Source organism: Salvia splendens, chromosome 7 (genome assembly GCF_004379255.2).
Source record: "Salvia splendens isolate huo1 chromosome 7, SspV2, whole genome shotgun sequence".
Classification (NCBI taxonomy): Eukaryota; Viridiplantae; Streptophyta; class Magnoliopsida; order Lamiales; family Lamiaceae; genus Salvia; species Salvia splendens.
This window is the reverse complement of record NC_056038.1, coordinates 20,102,274-20,128,652: the sequence shown is the minus strand read 5'-3', so window position 1 is coordinate 20,128,652 and position 26,379 is coordinate 20,102,274. Positions and strand designations below refer to the sequence as shown.

General features: G+C 43.2%; 1 protein-coding gene across 1 annotated transcript; it reads left to right on the top strand.

Moving 5' to 3' along the window:
* Positions 1-18,277: 18,277 nt before the first annotated feature.
* LOC121810547 lies at positions 18,278-19,500 on the top strand. The gene is made up of 3 exons (XM_042211310.1): positions 18,278-18,290; positions 18,353-18,649; positions 18,791-19,500. The coding sequence occupies exons 1-3, from the start codon at positions 18,278-18,280 to the stop codon at positions 19,498-19,500; spliced, it is 1,020 nt and encodes a 339-aa protein (XP_042067244.1).
* Positions 19,501-26,379: the final 6,879 nt, after the last annotated feature.

Sequence of the window (26,379 nt, the reverse complement as noted above, 5' to 3'; positions counted from 1 at the left end):
TCACATGTTTGGAACCCTCACACAAACCTGAATCTGATCATGCCTATGATCACCATGAATTTGAGGAAGGTGAATTCGATCAGCCACAATGACATTGGCACCAACAGGGTTCTAAACCACCTTTCAAGAGGGATCTAAATCGCCATCCTATCCATGGTTTTCACAGTCGCTTTCACGAGAATTCTTCTCCTCGTGTACCGCTTGATACAGGTTACTCGTCCAGCGACTGTTACCAGAATGACCGCCTTTTTCAGCCTCATAATTCACTACATGGTGCTTGGGTTTGTATACTAAAAGATGCTTCGAGCGTACATGCCTTTGTACAGTCAACTTGTGCATGTATACAAGAAACGCCACATCCACTTGTTTACCTAATTATGAGAATAAATAATATAATATAATGGTTTATTATTGAAATATAATATAAGACTTCGTACTAAGAAGGTTAAAGTAGGGGAATCTGATGATTTCTCATGGGTTCTCCAGTAGGGGACTTGATCAGATCTAGTAAGAAAAAAATGAGTTCACAACCTAGATAGGCCTTGGCTACCTATTGTTATGGTTGTAGTGTTTGAGATAATTCTCTCTTACCTAAGAAGAGATTAGTAACACTAGTGTGGTAAAGCGCAGAAAGGATCTAATACGAAATACATTCTTTATTTCTATCTACTGAAAGAATATATTTCAGAAATTTTAGTATTTCCTAGTCTATGAAAATAATAATATTGTTTATTTAATCAGACGCCACTTTGACTTATCAATATGGGAGAGTTTTTCACAACTGAAACATGATATCTTGGGTGGTAGTAGTTGAATAACATGAAAATATTGGAATATTATTTCATAAAATTCACGTGCCCAGTGTGGTATGATTTCATCCCCAAGAGGTGTTTGAGAAATGAATTTATTATTCAGAAATCTGCGCAGTTGGAATTTTATTCCATGAATAATAAATAAAGTTTCAAACTAGAAAAACTCTTTGGAGAATTAATTTATATCAAGTCACATAGCAGGCAAAGAATTAAATTGATGGATTAAGATAATCTTAAACGCGAAAAATATTATAAAATAAAATGGAACCTAAGTTCTTCGTAATTTGTTGATTTAGATAGGAGTGCATTATTATTCTTTAGTGGAACAAAATAATATTCCATTGGATAATATATTAAATCATGGGTTAATTGATTTAATTAGATATTTATCTAATGTATGAGCCCAACATCTAATTCACTCCATGGATCTCCATTCTATCTCAACAAGTCTTCTTAAAACCGATCTTCTTATACTTGATGAGCCTGATATTACCCCCGTCCCTCGGGGATGGGATGCATGTTTACTTGGCAGGTTCACAGGGCGGTTCCCCGAAAATGAGGCTATTTTCGACCTCATGAGGAGATGGAAGCATAAATCCTGAGTCACCTTCCACCGGAAGGGGTGGCTCTGCTTTCAATTCGGAAGTGAGGAAGCAATGGAGAAGATCCGACAACAGGGGCCGTTCGATATCTTCGGTATCCCGCTGGTGCTCCAGCCCATGCCAAAAAAGTTTGACCCTGATATGGAGCCTGAGGTCATGGTTCCAATTTGGCTGAGACTAGTTGATCTACCGCTGGAACTCTGGAATCTCACAGCGGTGAGTAAAATTGCATCATGCTTCGGCACACCACTCTCAACGGACATCAGCACACTTAGACGTGAGTCTCTGGATGGTCCACGCATACAAGTCATAATCGACACAGCGAGGAGGCCCAAGGAGTCACTCACAATCCAGTTGCCTAATGGGGACTTTGTTGAGCAAAAAGTGGAGTATGAGTTCTTTCCTAAATTCTGCAATGCTTGCAAAATGTATGGCCATTTCGCGGATGAGTGCCGGGGCAGAGATGAGGAATGGAAACAGGCGCACGGTACAGGGTCCTCCCACCGATCAAAGAGCCGAGGCTGGGAAACGAGTGTCCCGAGAAACCGAGTTCAGCAACCGCCCAAAAGGATCCACCTGAACCAACAACCAGAAACTGGTACGCCAGCCATCGGGGCTCTAGGTGCGGGACCGTCTGGCAAGTCTGGGCCACGGGAGCGATCCAGATCGCGTCCTCAACAACAATGGAAGCCAACGGGTACAATTTACCCGATGAATATGAAGTCACTGAGGCCTAGAGACAAGACGCTGGACGATTGGAGGGGAAAGCCCGCCCTCTCTAAGATCCCGGTTTCCCCGAACAAGTTTGCACCTTTAGCCGAGAAGACCAGCTCCGGCCCGATCAAGACTGCGGAGGCTCCGACGGCTTCCCATCAGAACCTTGCAAATGACATTCTCGCAGCCGTTCTACCGCCTATCTTGGCAGCCATACCGGGGAATGCACAGTTGGAGTAGCCGACCCCCTTTGTCAATGCGGATAGACGACACAGAAGCCGTAGCCGTGACCCGAGGATCCAACGGGAGATGGCCCAGACTGAAAACAACGACGAAGGGGTAGAACCTAAAGATGACGGAGGCATATGTGTTGGTGTTGACCCTAAGGACGACACTGGCAACGGAAATGAAGCATAATTTGAAGTAGTGGAAGTGGAGGCCCCGACGGAGAAACTTGATCAGAACGCTTCTAACGGCAAAGTGGGGGCTGGGACCAAGAAGAAACAAAAGAAACAACCTAAAGGAGTCTCGAATACCCAACCACCGATGGACGTTGCTCTTGAGGACGCATCGGTGTCAGAGGCCGAGACCGATTGCTTAGCAAAGGCAAAAGACGACCGCCAAGGCCATTCGACCGATACCGATACCCGACGAGCCCGTCCCGAAACCTGACTGAGCCATGCCGACAGAGGTGGGGAACACAGTCAAACAAGGAAATCAAAGTCCAGATCCAGGTCCTGGCCAAAGAAGACGGATGATATCCCCACCCACTGGGAGGATGGTCTAGAAGACAATCCTGATGGTGACCAATGATTATTGCAACGTGGAATGTAAGGGGATTGCAGCAACTCCCCACCCAAGCTGCAATCGTCGATTTCGTGAGAACACATAAGATCGACGTCATGGGTCTTTTGGAAACAAAGTTCAAGAAGGAGAACTACTCTTTCTTCCTTGAGAACAACTTCAGGGACAACTTCGAGATGTTCGAAAACAGTCGGATGCTTCTGGTAAGGTTTGTATACTAGAAATCACCTTTCGACTGATTGAATACTGTAATACTCTAATTATTATTTTCCAATAAATGCAACAAATTATTTTTGTCGTAATGTTGTTATGTTTTACATTTAATAGATGCTTATTGCATATTTAAATGTATAAGTGAACATAACAAAGTCTAAGTCTTTGTTTTAGTAGACCGGTTGTGGGCTGAGCTCAATTTAAGGTACGCGGTAAGTCCTGAACAAAGAAAAATAAGAATTTCACAACCTAGATAGGCCTAGACTACCTATCGTGAAAGGTTGCAATGTAAGTCCGATTATTTCTAAGCCTTATTGAAATATGATGACGTTGGTGTGGTATAGCACTGAATGGATCTAACAGCAAGACAAGTCTTTATGCTATCTACTGAAAGACGAGGTCTTGATAATTAATTTCTTAATCAATGTACGTTAGCATTGAGCATACGATATTGAGTATCTACTACTTTGAGTTACCAAAGATGCGGATTTTTCGTCACCCAACGATCCAGGTATATTGGGTAGTGGTGATCATTATCTGGCAGTGCTAGGATTGCTATTATATTGAATCGTGCGCGAGGAGAGTCTCTTTTGATAACATCCATAAGAAAAGCTCGAAACAAGGTTTTATTATTCGGAACCTAGCTAGTTGGAGTTTGATTACTCTATGAATAATAAATAAGAGTTTCTTGCTCAGTCCACTCTTGGAAATTAAAATATGTTAATTAATTAAGTCCATAGCAGACATTGATTAATTAATGGATGTTTCTATCTTAAGCGCGGGAAATGAACTGAACAAATAAAAGGAAACCTGGAATACTTGTAATTTCGGATTTGGAAAGGTAGTGCAATATTACTTCTGTAGTGGCTGCTTATAATATTCCAATATAAGCTTGTATTAAATTGTGGGTTCAATTTAATTAGTATAATGCTAATTGGGTGAGACCATGTCCAAATTCTTCCTTAGATCCCTGACTAGGCCCAATATGTGACTTAATATAAATAGGAGAATAAAGGAGACAAAAAATACACTTTTCAATAGCATAATTTTCGTCCACCTCATTATTGAGAGAGGATCGAAATTCCCTCCTTTCATGAGTAGGTTTCTGTCTTCGTTATTTAAGTCCTAGTACTCTGGTGAGATTTGCCCACACAAATATCAGTCTACAGTCCGGCACACCAGTCAGAAGATCCGAGGTCGAGTTCTGAAGATCTTCACGTGGAGAAGACGCAAGCTATCTTCGATTCTTTAGTGAATCAACGAGGTAAATTGGCTAACTCCGTAGTATGCATGTTTTAGGGATTGTTTGTTCTAAAGCATGATTATGATTCAAGTTGTGAGCATGATATGTGTGATAATTACGCGAATATAATTTATCTAAATAATCTGCTAAATAGATCAAATTCATGTGATCGATTGTTATACACGCTTCCGCTGCCAACCCCTTCAATTGGTATCAGAGCCAGTCTTTGGCTCTGATTATTTGGATTTAAATTTTGCAAAATTCATGTATGCATGTGTTATTTGATTTCGAAGCATGTTCTTGTTAGTTTTTGTTCATTATTATGCATGTTGAACTCAAGAACAATCGAATCAAACAACTTGAATTTTTCGATTGTACGACACGTTCGATCCAACGGCGCTAGCGCCGAGACGGATCGCACCACGCATGATCGAGGTAGGGTGGTCGAATCAGTGAGAGCCGAGGGATCGAGGGTCACGGGGCGACGAGCAGACGAGCGTGGGCTCATGCGCGTCGCCGAACGAGACCTAACCCTAGGCGGCTCGCACACCAAGATCGATGCATGGAGGATGGCGTGGTGTGGTGGTTCTACCGAGAACACACCAGGACACTGAGACGCCGAACCCCAACCCTAGGCGGAAGGATCCGATCATTAGCTCCGGACTAGACCGAGAGCGACGCACCCCCGGGCGCGACGCTGGCTGAGTCAGAGGGAGCGAAGGATCGAGCCTGGCTGAGACGAGTCTTCGCGCCTGGCTGATTGCAGTGCCACCGTCGTGCACGCTGCTGGCCGAGAGACGCGGCACCCGATGAGCCAGGACACTGAGACGGATTCAGCGGCTGGCCGAGAGCTGAGGCGCCTATACGCGTCTCGCTGGCCGAGAGCTGCCGAGACACCGACGAGGTGGTGGTCAAGCCAGGAGGCCGAGAGTATGCGCGCACTTGTGCGCTGCTGGCCGAGACGCTGTATGCGTCGTGATCCGACGACGAACTCATCGGATTTTCGTTGTTCCTCGTTCGTGCGAACCTCGTGCGATGAGATAAAGATGAAAGATTATTTTAATGATTATTTAATTTTTTAATTAAAAGATATCATTGAAATATTATTATTTAATAGAAATAAAATCTTTTTGGAAGATTTACCTAGATTTTAGGAATATTTTTATTATTATCTATATCTATGGAAATAAATAATATTATTCCTTGATGATATAGATGAGAATAATTTAATAGTTTCCTAATATTTATATATCTAGAATCCTAATTAGAATAGATATGTAAGAATACATTAAATAATAAGTCTAATCTTCCTAATCTTGAGCATGAAAATAATTTGAATTTAATTTTTCATGTCTTATTAAGAATTAAATAACTTAATTATTTTAGATATATCTTATAGTAGACATGAATAATAATTAAATACTAGAACATTATTTTCCTAAAACAAGACCCCAATTATGAACAAAAGATTTAATTATCCAGCATATTAAATACCAACAGAATTTAATCAAGCCTTAATCTACCTCAAGGCTAAGGATAATTAAATAAAAACCATAACACAAAATATCTAAGCTGTAATTACGAACTCAACGTTTGTATATGGTCTCCATCGATTGTTCTGCAATTTATGAAGTTTTTTTCTAATATTATCGCCACCTACTCTGTGGCGACAATAATCCTAAGAAATAGCGAGTTCGTAAGGGAGGACTTCTCAAATATAAATATTATGAACTAGAATGTGGTTTCCAATATTAACGCCACCTGCTCTGTGGGGACAATAATCCTAAGAAACTACGAGATTAAGAAGTTCACACATGATTTATGAGATAGCTTGATCTTGTTAGCAGCAAATGAGCATTGTTATGGGAGTGTGTTGTAGGAATGAGACTCTTTAATGCTAAATTCGGTGGTCTTGCTTAGGCAACATTAGGCGGCCATGTCACTCTCTGGTCTCTGGACTATTCGTCGATGATTGTGACCAGTAAAATTGTAAGATTTTAATGCGTATTGACCTCCTCTAGAGGATACAAAATTTTAATTTTACAGTTGTAAGATTTTGAAAAGTTTTATGGTTAATCTAATCAAACTTCTTACATAAGTTTATGACAAATGGTAAATACTCTGTTTTTCAGTGCAAATCAAATCGTTAATATGTCGTTCAATCCTCTTTCTGCAATTCTTAAAGAAAACAAACTCGAGGGCCAAAATTACATAGAATGGAAGCAAAACAAACTCTGCGACCTCCAGTGATGCCGACCAACGCAGATAAAGAGAACCGATCCTTTACTTTCCATCTAGTTTAGCTTAGTTTAGTTCTCTAGCTTAGTCCAGTTCTCTAGAATAGCTTAGCTTAGATAAAGTAATGCATAGTTAGAAAGGGCAATCAAAGAAGCGCGGCAGAATACTTGTTATCTGTCGGCGTATTCCTAAATTTCCTGCCGAGATTCTTCTCGGTTTTTCTTGTTTTCTTATTTTCCGAAGTATTAGCTTAGTTTCAAATTTACACTGTACTTAGTTTAATTTTAATCGAAGTTGTTTTATTTTAATCCGCGCATTTACTTTTCCGCTGTCACCTGCAATTCACTTGACCCAGTAGTTAAAGTTTCTTTGATCAAGTTAATTCTGTCTAGAGTAAAAACAATAGTTAAAAACTCCCAAGTTAAAGCGTGGTAGCAGCCAACCCCCCTGTTCACTACTCACACACTCGACACACCAACTTCTCTGTGGGATCGACCCCAAACTTGCCGCTTTACTGTTAAAGTAGTGCAAAATTGGGAGTTTACAAATTACATTGGTAGGAAACGAGCGAGAGCGAGTTCGAATTGATCAAGTGGCAACGACATTTGCTAACTGATCCAATCGGTTCGGTTATCTTCAATATAACTTGGTCCGAATTCGCGCCCCTCTCGAGGCCTTCCAAAATGGCGCCATTGCCGGGGAAGCATGGTGTTATTTTATGTTTGTGCGTAGTGTGTAGGTGTATATAATTTTATTTCTTTCTTTTCTCATTTGTTTTTCCTGCTGTTGATGAGAAGGTACCACCGCGGCGGCCACTGGAATCACCTTCTTATATACAGAGGCGCTAACGCTCATTGGAGAGTCTAGGAAGCTGATGTTGTCACCACTCGTTACAGAGCAGCATTAGAAGCAGCAGCAGCCGCTGAACAGAACACACAACCACCACCTCCAGAATGAACAGAAGCAGAGATGGCCCTCGCCGACAACGACTCGGGAATCGGTTCTCTACACGCTCATGATGAAAGGGAGCCACTACTCCTGGGATGCGGACCATCGCGATTAAGTCAGGATTGCTGGCCGTTTTATCCCACTTCTACGGTCTTTCGAAGGAGTGTCCATACGCTTTTCTGGAGGAGTTCTGCCGATACTGTGATATTCAGCCCGTGCCGGCTAGATCCACATCCGAAGAATACAGGCTCAAAGTTATTCCCTTCGTTTTGAAGGGCGAAGCGGGTGTCTGGCTGTCAAGGCTGCCAGAAGGATCCATCAGGACATGGGCCGAGTTCCGCATGATATTTCTCGATCGTTTCTTTCCAGCATCGAAGACGAGTGCCCTGAAAGGGGAGATTACAGAAGCCAGACAGGAGTACGATGAGCCCCTCGGCCAGTACTGGGACAGATTCCAAGGGCTGCTTCAAGCATGCCCTAACCACAAGCTGGGGGAGCGAGAGATCTACTCGATCTTTTATGGCGGACTCACAGTAGACAGCAAGAACGACCTCAACCTCGCAGTTCAAGGGGATTTCTCAAAACCCGCATTTAGCCAAGCCAAGAATATACTGGAGAGGCTGATCGAAGCCAAGCTGTTGTACGAGACATCTCGAGGGCAGTATATGAGAGGAGTTGTGCACGGAGCAGAGGCGCGCAATGATGAAAAATTGGAGGCTCGATTCGAGCAAATGGAGAAGAAGCTGCTGGAAGCAGTGGAGAAAGCCAGGCCGCCACCACCACCTGCACCGAAGGAGACACAGCATGTGCCGCAACCGTCCCCACCAGAAGAACAACATTATTATTACTGCGAATTCCCCCCTGAGGTAGAACCGCAAGCCCAAGTGAATGCCATTGGCCACTGGAACACAAATGGCAACTGGATCCAAGGGAAGCAGAGAGATGCTCCATGGAGGAACCACCCAAATTTCAGGTGGACTGATCAGAATCAAAGCCAACCGCTTCAGTTATCAACCCAGCAAGTACAACCCTCCGAAGGGCAGCCCAACTGGCCTGTTTGGGTCCAGGATAGATCAAACACTGGAGGGAACAGAATGCAGGGAGGTCAGGCAGGATGGTCGAATGGACCGCAAGGGAACTGGTCAAGTGAATGACAGTCTAACTGGTCAAGTCGACAACAGGAAGGAGAATGTGGGTACCAACACCAAGGCCCTCAGTTTAGCAACCAGGGAAGACAGTCAAATAATCAAATTGTGAACTATGTCCCACAGTACCAAAGAGGGAACCAACAGAATCATCTTCCCCAGAATCAGCCAGAGCAGTATGGACCTTTCGGCTACTATCAGCAAGGCCATGGAGGAGGTCGATTTAATCAGAGATATAACAAACAACAATTTGAAGGTCCAGGAGATGTGATGATCCCGCATCAGCCCCAAGATGCGATGCGAGAAATACAAGACACTCAGAAAGAACAGAGGGCTGCACTCGAGATGCTTACAAAGCAGTTATCTTAGGTCGCCATGTCACTGGGTGAGCTGAGAGGGAATGAAGGAAAGCTCCTGGCCACAGTGCAGCAACCTATAGGGAGAGAAAATGTCAATACAGTGTCTCTAAAATCGGAAACAGTTTGTCAAAGCTCATCTGCGAGTTTTCCAGCACCTAGACCCAATCATAACCGAAGCCTTGAGTCCAGCACCCTTGATCAATTCACACAAGGAAAAGAGTCCAGCACCCGTAAACAGGTTGCTGGGAAGAGAAAGATGGACGAAACAGAAAATGTGAGTGGAGTGATCCAACCTAGTGATCTTCCACCCAAGAAAGCTGACCCAGGGGTGTTTACGCTTCCAATCTCCATCAGAGACGTTCTAATGGAGCAAGCAATGTGCGACCTAGAGGCTTCCATCAATGTTATGCCATATTCTATGTATGAAAAGCTGGGGAAGCAAAGCTAGTCGAAACCGATATGGTGATACAGCTAGCGAATGGGTCTTGCATTTATCCCGAGGGAATTCTAGAGAATGAAATCGTCAAAGTGAACAAATTTGTGTACCTCGCTGACTTCTTTGTCATAAAGATGACGGAGCCAGGAGCGGAGGAGTCCGTTGGAATTCTCTTGGGAAGACCTTTCCTATCTACCGCCAGCACAATCATTGATGTCCGCCATGGTACGATGAATTTAGAGTTTAATGGAGAATGACTTACATTTGACATTAATGAAGCTGCAAGGGAGCCACGGGACAACGGAAGCATACAATCGGTAGATACCGTCAGGCCTTTGGAACAAAAGAGTCTGGAAGCTGAACTCTTCATTAAACCATCCTTTTATTCTACCGATAATGAAAAGCTTAAGGGGGAAGCAGCTGACTGGTTCGAAGCAACGATGACTGAGAAAATGGATGATGAAGCCATTGAAAAAACAATTATGGATTTCTGCAAGCCAACACGACCCGCCAAGACAGAAGAGATCACTCAACCAGGAAGAATCAAGAAACCACCTGACCAAGCCTTTCCACTGAGAAAAAGCTGGAAGCGAGTCCCTCGCTTATGAGGCAACTATTACCTTTACCTGGGTCGCCAGTTACTCCCAAGGATTTGTCCAATCAGACATATCACAAGCCAGATCTGCAAGAACAGGGAGGACAATTGATGAAAAAACTGAGACCGAGTGGAGAAGGAGTCAAGTGGAAAACAGCAGACCTGATGGATATGAACCCAAATCGGTACTGCATCCAGCCACGGTGGAAAAAGGAGGGACCGACCCCTTCTCGAGGAAGGAAGAGCCCATCGGTGAACAGGAAGGGTTACCGTCCCAGTGTCAAATCAAACTAATATCGAAATGGGCGAACTCTAATACCACCATGGCGACATACACACTTGAAGCAAACATGCACAAAGGAGATACCCCCAATCCGCTCTCCTTCGTAGGAAAGGGTCATCGGGTTGACCCCTACAGAGACAAGGCCAAAGCAGGCATGGTGGAAGAAGTTCCACCAACCCTGCCCAATCTCAGCCAATGACCAGGTAGAAGAAGTGATCGGGAACTCCTGCGTAGTCCACTTGATCAAGCAGCATATTCTAAAACTATTAAACTGATCAAGTGACGTCCTAGGGGAACCCGGTCAAATCCTTGTAGTTAGTGTAAATAGTGTTTCGAAGAGTTAGTTTTTTTTATGTCTTAGAAAATTAAAAGTCGGAAGTGGAGGCAAGAAACTGATCAAGTGGAATTATTGAGTTTGCATCTGGATTTAACATACCACTTGATCGGTGCAACGAAGGCTAACCAATGGCCACAGTGATTCAATTTATCAGGGACAGGTGGTGATAGGACATATGCAGTCATTGGAGAAGTGTCAGGCTGCGCCAACTGTCGCAATGAAGGAACGTCCCAAGGAGAAGGAGAAAGCGTATCAGGGAAGCTAAGCCAGCTGGCACTCTGAAAAGGCACGCCCGTACATGAATAGTCGCAGAGATCTCAACCGTCAGAGATGCCAACAGTCGTGATATCAGTACAATAGGCAGATCTCAGAGCCGGATTTCACTTTCAACTAAAAGCGACTACAGTGCATTCCTTTTACTCCCTCCACACCGCTCCAAGTTCCGAACCCTCACCTAGAACACTTTCTCCACCAGCACTCATCACCACTATTAGCAAAGACGTTGATCGAGCAATTTCCCACTCCTTCATCATCCTCTAGTGCCGGCACCGACGGTGGCGACCGAGAAACTTCAGCATCCCCAAGTCAGACTCACAGGAAACCCTAAGTACAACCCCCCCATCTCAGCTCACGTTAATTTCAAAACAATTTTAGTTTTAATTTGTTTTTGGTATGTATAACTGTCATTCTATTCCGCATCACACTTAGACCTGTGTTGGGTCTAAGTGTGAGAAGTATGCATGCCATTTTTTCTTTGTTTGCCTGCCTTATGTGTCTTTTGTTATTGTTTTTCTATATTTGTTAGCATGTTTTGATTGTTGGCACTGCCTCACACTTAGCCCAGTGTCTGGTCTAAGTGTGAGAAGTTTCCCTTGCGTTATTGTGTCGTTGCCTGTGCCTAACCCTTTTTCCACTGCATCCAGTCCCTCGAGGACGAGTTCATATGCAGTGGGGAGGGGGGACGGGTTAGTTACAGTAGAATTATACATGCTAAAATTTTTCAAAAAATAACAAATTCCAGTTATTAATGAAATAGGCAATATGCATGAAATTGGATAAATTGAAGACTTGATTACTTCTTGGAAGAGTTAGAAAAAAGGATTCAGTATGCTCACATGTAAAAACTTGATTGCAAAAACTTGATCAATTTGAACGACGCAAGTATGATGGAAACGCTCAATTTCTAAACCAACTGTGAAGCGTCTCTATATGTGAGTTATAAGTGAAAAGTAGAACACTTTCTACTATTTTTACAAAAGAAAATTTTACGAGAGGGTGACTTTTAATATTGAGATGAAAATTGCACAAGTAGTAAGGACTAAAGGCATTAGGACTTAGCCATTTGAGCCGTTTCTTTTCCTTCGTTCCACGAACCCGCCTCGTTAATCAGGCACCCCTTAGTTAACCACTTTGAGCCCATACACTCTTACCCGTTCTTTGAATCCTTAAAACGAACTCAAGTTTCATATCACACGAGGAAAGAGGGTCAAAGAGATGAAGTTTTTCAAGGGAAACAAAAGGGGATAGCAATAGAATAGTCGAAATAAAGGGTAGCCGGGTTGATCAAGTTAGAGGATCAGGTTGACCAAGTCAAAAAAAAAGTTGAGAAAAATTTGAGAAAAAAGAAAAGGGCAGGAAAAAGTTGTAACCTGACCCGGGAAATCGAAAGTTAGGAAATAAGCCAAAAATTTAAAAGGCTAAAGGACATTTTTTTAGACCAAAGTAAGTATCTAGTAGAAAAATAAATATCCCAACTTGATCCAGCAAGTCTAGTCATAACTTTGATCTTTTGACTCATGTGATTTTTCTTTTTACAATTTAAAATTTTTTATTCTAAACTTAGAACCCCTAGGACCCTACCCTAATACGTTACTACCCTTAAGCCCCGTTACAACCAAAAACAAAGACCTTAAGGAACTATCTTGTGCAGTCCGATTCAAGGTATTAAAATTGTGGCAATACCGAGTGAACAGTCCTAACATCTCTGATGAGAAATGAGCGACTGAGTGAATCCAACAGTGGTTTAGATTGAGCAATCTTGACAAACTGACACATTGATCAAGCAAACGCGAAAAAGAAGAAACATAACCTATTGGAAAATGGATTGACCTCAACCTCGGGTATGATTGTTGGAAATTTATTCGGTCTAATGCATACATGTAAATATGTGTTTTTGGTTTTGAGTCTTGTTTTTCTTTTCGTCTTCTTTTACTTGTGCTTTTACTTGTGAAATGAGTAAACCATGCCTGAAATTTGCCTTATCTTTTTCTTTTCTTTTTTTTATATACTTGAGGACAAGTATGTTTTAAGTTTGAGCAGTTTGATAAGGCTCATTTCATGCATCGGTTTAAGGGTAAAATGTGTACTACTTGATCGGTTTATCGCGCAAAACAAGTGTTAATTGTGCAGAAATGCAGCTTGACCAAGGCAGCAAGGCCGAACTGATCAAGCAAGTACAAAAGGCAATAAAAGTCCAAAAATCGGGGAAGTTGATCAAGGGGAGTAGTCAAGCAGTTAAGGAGGGGACCACTGGGTATCAGAAAAAGGACATGCGAGGCTATGAGCTGGATGGTGCACAACAATCTGTTATCAAGGACAACGTTCTAGAAGGGGACACGTGATGATACATGAGACGCAAGGACGGAGCTAAGTCACGGATTTGTTACTGAAAAGCGTCGTCGATTCTAGAAGAAGAGCACGTAGCAATCCATGAGTCGCTCATTCTCAACATGAGTGAATATTCCCTGTCAAGATCGTTATCCAGCTGGAGGCCGAGTCGAGCTTATAACAGAGGATGTGCCACCACATGAAAAAGAGAACCGATCCTTTACTTTCCGTCTAGTTTAGCTTAGTTTAGTTCTCCAGCTTAGTCCAGTTCTCTAGAATAGCTTAGCTTAGATAAAGTAATGCGTAGTTAGAAAGGGCAATCAAAGAAGCACTGCATAATACTTGTTATCTGTCGGCGTATTCCTAAATTTCCCGCTGAGATTCTTCTCGGTTTTACTTGCTTTCTTATTTCCTGAAGTATTAGCTTAGTTTCAAATTTACGCTGTACTTAGTTTAATTTTAATCGAAGTTGTTTTATTTTAATCCACGCATTTACTTTTCCACTGTCATCTGCAATTCACTTGACCCAGTAGTTAAAGTTCATTTGATAAAGTTAGCAAAATTTAATTCTGTCTAGAGTAAAAATAGTAGTTAAAAACTCCCAAGTTAAAGCGTGGCAGCAGCCAACCCCCCTGTTCACTACTCACACACTCGACACACCAACTTCTTCGTGGGATCGACCCCGAACTTGCCGCTTTACTGTTAAAGTAGTGCAAAATTGGGAGTTTACAAATTACATTAGTAGGAAACGAGCGAGAGCGAGTCCGAATCGATCAAGTGGCAACGACATTTGCTAACTGATCCAATCGGTTCGGTTATCTTCAATATAACTTGGTCCGAATTCGCGCCCCTCTCGAGGCCTTCCAAGTTGGTTTTCGATACTTCATCACTTTCATTGATGACTTCTCGAAAATTGGATACGTCTATTTGATGACCCACAAGTCAGAGTCTTTTAACAAGTTCAAGGACTTTAAGGCTCAAGTGGAGAAGTATCATGGTAAGAGTATCAAATGCCTACGATCTGATCGTAGAGGCGAATAACTCAGTGCTGAGTTTTTGGACTACTTATCGGAATCAAGAATTCAATCCCAACTGACAGCGCCGGGCACGCCCCAGCAGAACGGCGTGGCTGAAAGAAGGAACATGACCTTATTAAACATGGTCCGATCGATGATATCGATCTGATTGTAGAGGCGAATAACTCAGTGCTGAGTTATGCATGGCTATCTACTTCGTTTTGGGGATATGCCTTGCTATCGGCAAGCCATATATTAGACAATTTACAGTCAAAATCCGTACGTACTACTCCTTATGAGTTGTGGATGGGGCGCAAGCCCAATCTAGCACATCTCAAGATTTGGGGTTGCCCGGCTCATGTATTGGAAAAGGATCCAACTAAGCTAGGATCTAGGACGGAGGTATGTATGTTTATAGGGTACCGCAAAGGGACGAAAGGTTATGAATTCTTTAGTCTCCGAGATAAGAAAGTTATTGTGAGCACTCACGCCACATTCTTAGAGGAAGACTATGTAATGAATCATAAACCCAGCAGTGAAGTGGCTCTTGAAGAGCTATCTTCTGTCACAAGTTCCATTAACCAAGAACAAGTACCAAGTGTACAAACAATTCCCGAAACTTCAACTTCTACACCAAGCGTTGTAGAGTCACGCCGCAGTGGGAGGGTCTCGCATGAGCCCGACAGATACATTGGTTTGGGGGAATCCATGGATCACTCCTCGGACAGCAATGTGTTAGATCCCTGGAACTTTGCGGAGGCGCTGGCAGATGTCGATCATTGCGAATGGGTGAAAGCAATGGGTTCGGAACTACAATCTATGATAGATAAAGACGTCTACGATTTGTCCGTCCTACCCGAAGACTGTACTGCCATTGGGAGCAAGTGGATATATAAACGTAAACGTGGACCCGATGGACGAGTTAAAGTCTTCAAGGCAAGACTAGTGGCTAAGGGGTATACCCAAAAAGAAGGTGTCGATTACGACGAAACTTTCTCCCCAGTGGCCATGCTCAAATCGATCTGGATACTGTTGTCTATAGCAGCTTATATGGGTTGGGATGTGTGGCAGATGGACGTTAAGACTGTTTTTCTAAACGGCGGTCTTGAGGAGACCATCTACATGGAACAACCCGAAGGATATGCCATAAAGGGAAAAGAACACATGGTTTGGAAGCTTAAGAAGGCCATTTATGGCCTTAAGCAAGCATCTAGATCGTGGAACCTGAGTTTCGATCAAACTGTTCGCACGTTTGGATTCGAAAGGTGCCCAAATGAAAGCTGCGTATATAAGAAAGTTGAGAAGGGGAATGTAGTGTTCTTAGTTTTGTATGTAGATGACATTCTTCTAATTGGAAACAATAAAAAGATGTTGTCATCAGTGCGAACTTGGTTGTCAAACCAGTTCGAGATGAAGGATATGGGAGACGCTGGACACATCCTCGGGATCAAGGTTCTTCGAAATCGAGAAAAGAAGATGTTGTGCTTATCTCAAGAACCTTACATCAACACAGTACTTAGTCGTTTTAGCATGCAGGACGCCAAGAAAGGTTTCTTACCTTTTAGACATGGCATCCATCTATCTCAAGAGATGTGCCCGAAAACGCCGCCTGAGATACAAGCAATGAGAAGGATTCCATATGCTTCGGCAGTTGGAAGTCTCATGTATGCTATGCTTTGTACGAGGCTTGATATTTTCTTTGCTATTGGCATGGTGGCAAGATATCAGTCAAATCCGAGCTAAGGACATTGGACTGCCGTAAAGAACATACTCAAGTACCTTAAACGGACTAAAGACTATGCTCTAGTTTACAATGCAGTCGAGCTCTGTCCTTTGGGATATACTGACTCACACTTTCAAGCTGATCAGGACTCGAGAAAATCTACTTCAGGATATGTGTTCACCTTAGGAGGTGGAGCCGTAATTTGGAAGAGTGTGAAGCAAAAATGCATCGCGGACTCGACCATGGAAGACGAGTATGTATCCGTTTCGGAGGATGCAAAAGAGGCAGTATGGTTCAAGAACTTCCTTATGGATTTAGGTGTGGTTACGAATCTGCCCAAGAGCATCACCGTTTATTGTGACAATTCTGGTGCTGTGGCGAATTCGAAGGAACCAAGAGCTCACAAAGCGAGCAAACACATAGAGCGGAAGTATCATATCATCAGGGATATAGTGCAGAGAGGAGACATACAAGTGGTCAAGATTGCGTCAGAGAACAACCTGGCAGATCCTTTTACAAAGGCATTGGCGGTGAAACCGTTCGAGAGCCACGTTGAAGGGATGGGAGTTCGACTTATTCAAGACCTCAACTCGCTTTCAGTATAAGTGGGAGAAATTTAGACGTGTGCACTACTATTTTGTATACTCGAAAGCTGTTTTGAGTATAAGTGGGAGATTGTTAGGGTTTGTATACTAAAAATCACCTTTCGAGTGATTGAATACTGTAAAACTCTAATTATTATTTTCAAATAAATGCAACAGATTATTTATGTCATAATGTTATTATGTTTTACATTTAATGGATGTTTATTGCATATTTAAATGTATAAGTGAACATAACAAAGTCTAAGCCTTTGTTTTAGTAGACCGGTTGTGGGCTGCGCTCAATTTAAGGTACGCGGTCAGACCTGAACAAAGAAAAATAAGAATTTCACAACCTAGATAGGCCTAGACTACCTATCGTGAAAGGTTGCAATGTCAGTCGGATTATTTCTAAGCCTTATTGAAATATGATGACGTTGGTGTGGTATAGTACTGAATGGATCTAACAGCAAGACAAGTCTTTATGCTATCTACTAAAAGACGAGGTCTTGATAATTAATTTCTTAATCAATGTACGTTAGCATTGAGCATACGATATTGAGTATCTACTGCTTTGACTTACCAAAGGTGCGGGTTTTTTGTGACCCAACGATCCAGGTATATTGGGTAGTGGTGATCATTATCTGGCGGTGCTAGGTTTGCTATTATATTGAATCGTGCGCGAGGAGAGTCTCGTTTGATAACATCCACAAGAGGAGCTCGAAACAAGGTTTTATTATTCGGAACCTAGCTAGTTGGAGTTTGATTACTCTATGAATAATAAATAAGAGTTTCTTGCTCAGTCCACTCTTGGAAATTAAAATATGTTAATTAATTAAGTCCATAGCAGACATTGATTAATTAATGGATGTTTCTATCTTAAGCGTGGGAAATGAATTGAACAAATAAAAGGAAACCCGGAATACTTGTAATTTCGGATTTGGAATGGCAGTGCAATATTACTTCTGTAGTGGCTGCTTGTAATATTCCAATATAAGCTTGTATTAAATTGTGGGTTCAATTTAATTAGTATTAAGCTAATTGGGTAAGGCTATGTCCAAATTCTTCCTTAGATCCCTGATTGGGCCCAATATGTGACTTAATATAAATATGAGAGTAAAGGAGACAGAAAATACACTCTTCATTAGCATAATTTTCGTCCACCTCATTATTGAGAGAGGATCTAAATTCCCTCCTTCCGTGAGTTGGTTTCTGTCTTCGTTATTTAAGTCCTAGTACTCTGGTGAGATTTACCCACACAAATATCAGTCTACAGTCCGGGACACCAGTCAGAAGATCCGAGGTCGAGTTTTGAAGATCTTCACGTGGAAAAGACGCAAGCCATCTTCGATTCTGTAGTGAATCAATGAGGTAAATTGGCTAACTCCGTAGTATGCATGTTTTAGGGATTGTTTGTTCTAAAGCATGATTATGATTCAAGTTGTGAGCATGATACGTGTGATAATTACGCGAATAGAATTTATCTAAATAATCTGCTAAATAGATCAAATTCATGTGATCGATTGTTATGCACGCTTCCGCTGCTAACCCCTTCAGCTTCTAATCTGGAATCCAAGCAAAGTGGAGCTCGAGCCGATCAGAGTGGAAGAACAAGCCATCTATGCCAAAATCAGGTGCTTGACTTCCAATAATACGTTCCATTTTGTTTTGGTCTATGGTTTGCGTACTATACCAGATAGACGCCCACTTTGGGACTCGTTAGTTGAACATGTGGTGCAGGACGAGTCGACACTTTTTAGCGGTGACTTCAACAACGTGCTCGCTGAGGATGAAAGAGTGGGAGGATCTGTCCTTACGGAATATGAGATTAAGAAGATGGTGGACACGTGTGCCTTGCTCGGTTTGGAAGATATCATGTCTACGGGATGCGAGTACACTTGGACGAACCATGCTATTTCGAGCAAGATTGATAGGGAGTTTCTACCATCGGGAGCGTACACGGACCACTCACCGGCTGTCACCACCCTCTTTGGTAACATCGTCTTGTACCCAAAGCCATTTAAATTCTTTAATTTTTGGCCCAAGCATGCAAGATTCAATAAGCTCGTGGAGGATAATTGGGCCTCCAACATCCGAGGGAAGGCTCAATATGTGCTCGCCAAATGAGGGAAAGAATTCAAGAAGCACCTCAAGGAGTTCAACTTTAAGGAGTTTAGTGAGCTCTCAAAGAGGGCCAAGGAGGCCGGGGAAAAGCTTGAGGCGTTGCAAAAACAGGCGGACAGGGACACATCAGACCTTGCCCTTTGGGTCCAGATCACCAATCAGAAAAAGAAGACTGCCTACCTTGAGAATTCTGAAAGGGAGTATTTTAAGCAAAAAGCTAAATTCAAGCATTTACTCCTTAGTGATCGTAGTACTTCGTTCTTCCACTCTCTTGTTAATAGGAACAACTCACAAAATTATATTGCATTCCTCTACAGGAGAGATGACACTATTACGAGGGATCAGGAGAAAATAATCAGTGAGTTTGTGGAGTTCTACTCGACTCTTTTGGGTACCAAGAAGGAGCCGGAGCCCATCAACGTGGACATCATTAGGCAAGGCCCTCTTGTGAGTGAGGAGGACAGTAGGGACTTGGTTCGAGCCATCACGGTTGAGGAGATCAAAGAAGCCTTGTTTGACATCAGGAACGACATGGCACCGGGGCCCGATGGCTACTTCTCGGCATTCTTCAAGAAGCAATGGGAGAGAGTCGGCAAAGACGTGGTTGAGGCAGTTAAGGAATTCTTTGAAACGGGCCAATTGTTGAAGAACTTCAACACCAACGATGGGCGACTACAGGCCTATCTCCTGCTGCATCGTCTTTTACAAGATCATCACTAAGATCCTTTCGAGAAGGATGGCGCCGCTACTGAACAAGCTCATGGACAAGGCACAATCGGCGTTCATACCGGGGAGACACATCATGGACAACATCCACCATGCTCAAGAGCTCATGCGAGGTTATGCGGACAAGAAGAATGCTCCTAAGTGTACGGTCAAGATCGATCTCCGAAAGGCGTATGACACTGTGGATTGGGACTTCCTCAGAGCCATCCTACATGGGCTGAACTTCCACCCAAAGTTTGTCTATTGGGTGATGCAGTGTGTCACGACGCCTAGGTTCTCGATCGCGATCAACGGGAGCCCGCACGGATTCTTCCCCGGCAAAAAGGGACTTCGACATGGAGATCTTATGTCTCATACTCTCTTTGTCTTTTGCATGGAATTCTTATCACGTTTGCTTGCAGCCCGAACGACGAACTCTAACTTTAATTTCCATGCAAAATGTGCGAGAGAAAAGATTACTCACTTGGACTTTGCAGATGACCTTATGTTTTTTAGTAAAGGCGACTATATGTCCATAGAGATCTTGGAGAATGCAATGGTGGAATTCTCGGGCTGCTCGGGCTTGGAGATCAACAAGGATAAATCCAACCTTTTTTCAGGAGGCAAGCTGCCATCACGGGACTTGGAGGAGATCAAGAGTATTTTCGGCTTTCCGTTGGGTTCTTTGCCGGTGAAGTACTTAGGAGTTCCCCTCGCGTCGAGCAAGCTCAACATCATGCACTACACGCCGCTGATCGACAAGATTGCATCCCTCACCAAAAAGTGGACAAGTAAGAATCTTTCCTATGCCGGTAAGACTGAACTTGTGCGCTCTATTTTGCAGGGAGTCGAGTGCTACTGGCTACTAGTATTTCCTCTGCCGGCAAACGTGAGGGATCGGATCATTTCCATCAGTCGTGAGTTCCTTTGGGGTACGAAATACCCCCCGGTAGCTTGGAAGGATCTCTGCCTACCGAAGGATGAAGGGGGGCTCGACTTCTGGGACCTCGGGGTGTGGAACAAGGCTCTTCTTGCGCGGAACTTGTGGAACATTCACGTGAAGAAGGATTCCCTATGGATCAAATGGATCCATAGTGGGTTTCTCAAGAACAGGACGTTGTGGGAGTGGACGGCAAGATCACGGGACTCACCACTCTTCAAGAGGCTGCTTGAAATCCGAGACGAATTGCTAGTCGACCGTCCAAGAAAAAAGGTTGAGAAGATGTTGGGACAATGGTACGGGACCAAGGGGGCTATCTAGGCGTACGAGTGGTTCAGGCCAAAAGGAGAACGGCGATTGTGGCACAGATTCGTGTGGAAGGAGTTTGTCCAGCCAAAGTACTCCTTCACTACTTGGCAAGCTCTCAGAGGACGACTTCCTACGAGGGACAGACTGGGCTACTTGAACATTGATCAGCGCTGCCCCTTGTGCATGGCGCACACGGAGTCCGTGGACAACTTTTTCTTCAAATGCCACAAGACTTGGGGCAGTTTGGAAGGAGATCAAGTTGTGGCTGGGATTGCGGAGGAACATCACCACCATACCGAGCGTCATCAAGTGGATGATGAAGGAAAGAAGTGGCGCGGCAATCATCTGCAAGGCTAGAAGACAAGCCCTCATTGCTATGGTCAGCCTGATGTGGCGAGGTAGGAATGCCCTAATATGCGACGGAACAACATTTGAACCTAAGCACTTGGTGTTTGAGGTGAAGAAGGTAACATATGCAGTTTTATACTCCCTTTATCCGCATGAGCAAGTGACTGAGGCCCTACCCCTACCTCCATTGGGGTAACTTGGACGGTAGCAACGAGTACAAGCACACTTTGAAGGAAGGAAGCACCGGAGTTTGTCGAGTGGATCCCACCGAGAATACTTCAACCGATGTGAAGTTCTATTGGCTGATCTTATTCATGTATTGTTAATGTATGTTTTATGGATTGTAATACCGACTCTATGGGTTCCTTTTCCCTTGAGTTTACTTTCCCCCCCTCCCCCATCGGCCTACTTAGCTTCGGCTCTTAGGCATGTATCCCTCAGGTATGCCCGTGTCTTGCTTGTACTTTACTTTTTGCCTTTATATTCCATTCATTGATTCATCAATAAAATAGTGAAGAGATGTGGAAAACCTAGAACACACAAGACACAACACACTCCTCCCATCTAACCCTAGCCGCCGTCACTGGCGCTCTCTCTCTCCCTCTTGCATTGGTTTTCGTGCTCTAGCACAAGGGAGATTAGGGTTCTGGTTTTTGTTCTTGTTCCATCCTAATTCATAAGATTAGATCAAGACAATCTCGTGCTTTATGTTGGTTTTTCCTAGATCTCATATCAGCTTTATTGATTCTTCAAGATCCACCCACACAGATGAATAATCAAGGACGTGGGAATAGAATGAAAGATTTGTGGTCAAGAAATCAAGGATTACCGGGAGGTTCAGCAAGCAACTTCAATCCTTCAATGGATCGAGAGGTAACAATCAGATCTACATCAAATAACATGGTTGTGTGTAATTTTGATGTGTTTTCTATAGATCTAGATTAATTTCATGAAAATTAGATTTAATCACATAGTCACCTAAATAGATCCGTAAGGACCTGTTTGTTTTCGGTGTCTTCCGCTGCGGTAACCCCAACACCTGGAGAGTTACAGGAATTTCCTAATGAGCAGTTACGCAATAAATCAGGCTGGGAACCTCCAAATAACCGCCATCCTCCACTTCAGTCATGGGATACTAAACACACAAATTCAACTTCTTGCTGGGATCCACCGCCTTCACTCAACACACAAGGTTATTCGCATTCTGACTATCATCCAAAGGTCAAAATGGATCCTCCTCACTTTGATGGCTCGGATGCACAAAATTGAATTTCTCATGTGCAATATTATTTTGACCACATTATGATGCCGAGGAGCATTGTCTTCATTATACGGTCATGCTTTTCGACCCTCTAGTGGAAGATTGGATCTTCAATTATCGTGAAAATACTCAGTTCGTTACTTAGCTGGATTTCTTAGAGGATGTCTGACATAGTTTGATCCAATGTTGTGAGAATTACATTGGTCTGATTTCTAAATTGTGTCAAACAGGTTCGGTTTCAGATTATCAACTGGCATCCGAGAAGATGATGAATAGAATCTCAGGCATTCCGGAATCAACGCTTCTACCAATTTACATCACCGGTTTAAAGCAACCACTTCATCACCAAGTAAAGCTTCACCGTTCCTCTTCATTAGCTGTTGCTTTTGCTTTATCTCATGAGCTTGTAGCGGGTCAGGCAAAAATTAATTAGCCCTCATCGGGATTTCATAAACGGACTTGGTCTTCGAGGAAGCCCCGCTCATTTACTCATTCATCGACATCTGCATCAGAAAAGCAAGTGACTGCACCTCCCTCGAAGGAGCAACCCACCCAGTCTCGAAATCGAGATTTTTCAAAGCTGCCAGTCGTTCATGTGTCCAATGCAGAGAGGGCAGAGAGATCTAAACGTGGACAATGCTGGTGTGCAACGACAAATGGGCACCGGGACATGTTTGTAAACAAACCTTCCTTGTTTATATGGGACAAGAGGAAGATGAGAAATTGGAGACAGACAATGAAGATAAACCAGTGACTGGGGATCTATTGCACTTGCAGTCACGCGATGGGAGAAAATGTTCGAAGTCCTTGAGTATTATTGGATCAATTGGTTCTCTTGCTGTCAGTGTATTGATCGACACAGGCGCCTCACACGACTTCTTGCATCGACACGTTGCTGAGAAATTGTCCTTACCTCTTTCGCCAATTACACCATGTCGGTAACTAACGATGTCGATAGCGGCAAATATTTATTGTGCACTCATATCTCTAAGCTAACGATGTTAATCATACAAGATACATCGTTTGTCATTGATCTGCACGTCATAGCAGCTTATGGTACGGATGTTATATTAGGTATGGACTGGCTAGAACTCTTGGCAAGGTAATTCATGACTATCCGGAGTGGACAATGGAGTTTATCAAGGATGGCAGTCCGGTTATCCTACATGGCGTAACTACTACTCCGCACCAGGTCTCCCTATGTACTCTTTCAGATATTATTCAGACTACACCTGAACATGATATTTATGAGTTAGTGACTGTTGACCCCTCTGATTCAGAGGTCTCTGCGGTTCAGCCTGTCAAATTGCCAGAAAATCTGCCTGACGTGATCAGATCAGCTATCGAGCGTCATTTGCAGGTTTTTGACGTTCCCTCTGGCATGTCGCCACGCCGTTCCTTTGATCACATAATTCATTTGCTACCAAATACTAGTCCTATTAATGTCTGCCACTACCGATATCCATATTATTAAAAAAATGAGATTGAACGGCAAGTTTGGGAAATGCTTGAGCGAGGAATTATCTAACACAGTCAAAGTCCATTCTCGTCTCCAGTGTTCCTCAGCTGGAAAAAAGATGGAACTTTCCGTTTTTGTATCGATTACCGAGCTCTAGACACTGCTACAATTCCTGATCATTTCCCAATTCTAACGACAGATGAACTTTTTGATGAGTTGGGATCGGCGAAATGTTTCACAAAGTTAGACTTGCGTTCGGGGTATCATCAAATCTGGATGCACGATGATGACGTCTTCAAGACGACTTTTCGAATTCTTAGTCATGCATTTTGTCTTGACTAACGCTCCGTCCACATTCCAGGCAACAATCAATAGTATCTTTCAGCCACTCCTATGGAAAACTGTCATCGTCTTCTTCGATGATATTTTGATATATAGATCTACCTTGGAACTTCATGCTACTCATCTCACAAAGGTACTTTCTATTCTCCATGATAATCAGTTTTTTGTTAAACTTTCGAATTGCAATTTTTGTTGCACTACAGTGGAGTATTTGGGGCATCTCATTACTGAAGGTCATCTTAAAGTGGATCCTTAAAAAATTGACACCATGGTGGCGTGGCCAATTCCAGTCATAGTCAAACAACTTCGTGGCTTCTTGGGTCTCATAGGGTGTATTACAAGCATTTTATCACCAAGTATGCATTGATAGCTGCGCCTCTCACTGATCGCCTCAAAAAGGACTCTTTCCTATGGTCAGTTGCGGTCGACCCGAGCTTTGTTGCCCTCAAGAGTGCAATGATAACAGCCCCTGTGCTACGTCTTCTAGATTCCTGCGCAAATTTTGTATAGAGACGGATGCATATGATTATGGAGTGGAAGTTGTTTTGCTTCAAGACAACCACCCATTGGCCTCTTTCAGCAAAAAATTGGGGCCACGTCAGCGTTCGACATCTACTTATCACAAATAATTGTACGCGATTGTTGAGGTCGTACAAAAATGGAGACAATATTTGTTGGGATGGGAGTTCGTCATTCGGACCGATCAAAAAAGTTTAAAAGAATTGCTTTTACTGGAGGTGCAAATTCCGGATCAACATCTTTATATTCGGAAATTAATGAGATATAAGTTTGTGATTGAGTATAAGAAAGGCAACCACAACAAGGTAGGTGATGCCTTGTCCAGAATTGAGAATACCGACACCAGCGCTGCCCAATCTGATGCCGCGTTACTTACTACTGTAGCGAATCCAGTTCCCACCGTCTTGGCTGACTTGAAAACAGAGACAGAGGAATCAGCAGAATGCTGATCGATCAGATTTCTTTAGGTGTAGCATCGCCTGATTTTTCATTTGATGGTGAGCTTGTTTATTTCAACTGCAAGATTTATGTTCCCACCGACTCGCCTTCCAAAACTGCTTTGCTGCACGAACACCACAGTACTCCATCCGCTGGACATCTGGGCATAGATCGTACGTTTCCTCATCTGGCAGCCCAATTTTATTGGCTAAGGAAGCGATCAGAGGTAAAGAAGTTTGTAGCAGCCTGCTTGGATTTTCAAACCACGAAATATTCAACACAAAAGCCAGCCGGTCTCCTACAACCTCTTCCTATTCCATCTCAAGTTTGGGAGGACATTTCTAAGGATTTCATTATGGGTCTTCCTTTATTGCGTGGCTATACTACCATTATGTTAGTGGTGGACCGTCTATTTATAAATACTGTGGTTAAACATCATGGCTTCCCAAAGACGTTGGTTTCTAACAAGGATTTAGTGTTTTTGAATTCGGTGTGGGAACAACATATAGGTTTGAGCGGTGCAGAGTTGAATTTCTCCACTGCTTATCACCCACAATCTGATGGCCGAACAGAGGATCGCAATAGGGGATTGGAGCAATATCTTTGTTCATTTAAAGCCGAACGCCCGTCGAAATGGTCAAAATTTCTACCATGGGCCGAATTAACATTAAATTGCTTTTATCACGAAGCCTTAGGTGTTTCGCCTTTTCAGGCATTGTATGGCCATGAGCCACCTCCTTTAGTTGAGGTTGAACCGTTGCACCGCACATCTCCAGCAGTCGCTTCACTCATTCGACAGTGTGGTCTCTTGTTGGTGAAATTGAGGAAGAATTTAGAGATTGCTCAACAGAAAATGTGTGCCAAACCGTCACAGGCATCATGTCGAATTTGTTATTGGTGATGAAGTCCTGTTGAAAGTCCAGCAATATCGCCAGAATTCGGTCACTAAGCCTCAGTCAGCCAAACTATCTCGTCGGTATTACGGCCCTTTTGAAGTCATTGCCCGAATCGTTGAAGTAGCATATTGCCTACAACTGCCGAAAGGAAGTCGTATTCACAACGTCTTCCACGTGAGTCTACTACGCTCTTTCATTGGCTCAGAACATTCCAATGTCACTTCTCAGTTACCAGAGGAATGCTGTCACGATAAGGTATTTGTCAAACCATCAACATTGCTTGACAAAAGAATTATGTGAAACAATAATGCGGCACTCGAGCACACCGTACTTCGCTGGCCAGACGGTTCGGAATCACGGGAACCACTTTCCTTGGTGCAGT

Coding starts and splice junctions, on each gene's coding strand:
- LOC121810547 (XM_042211310.1), top strand. Junction 18,650..18,790: donor GGCTGTCACCACCCTCTTTG/GTAACATCGTCT, acceptor AATGAGGGAAAG/AATTCAAGAAGCACCTCAAG.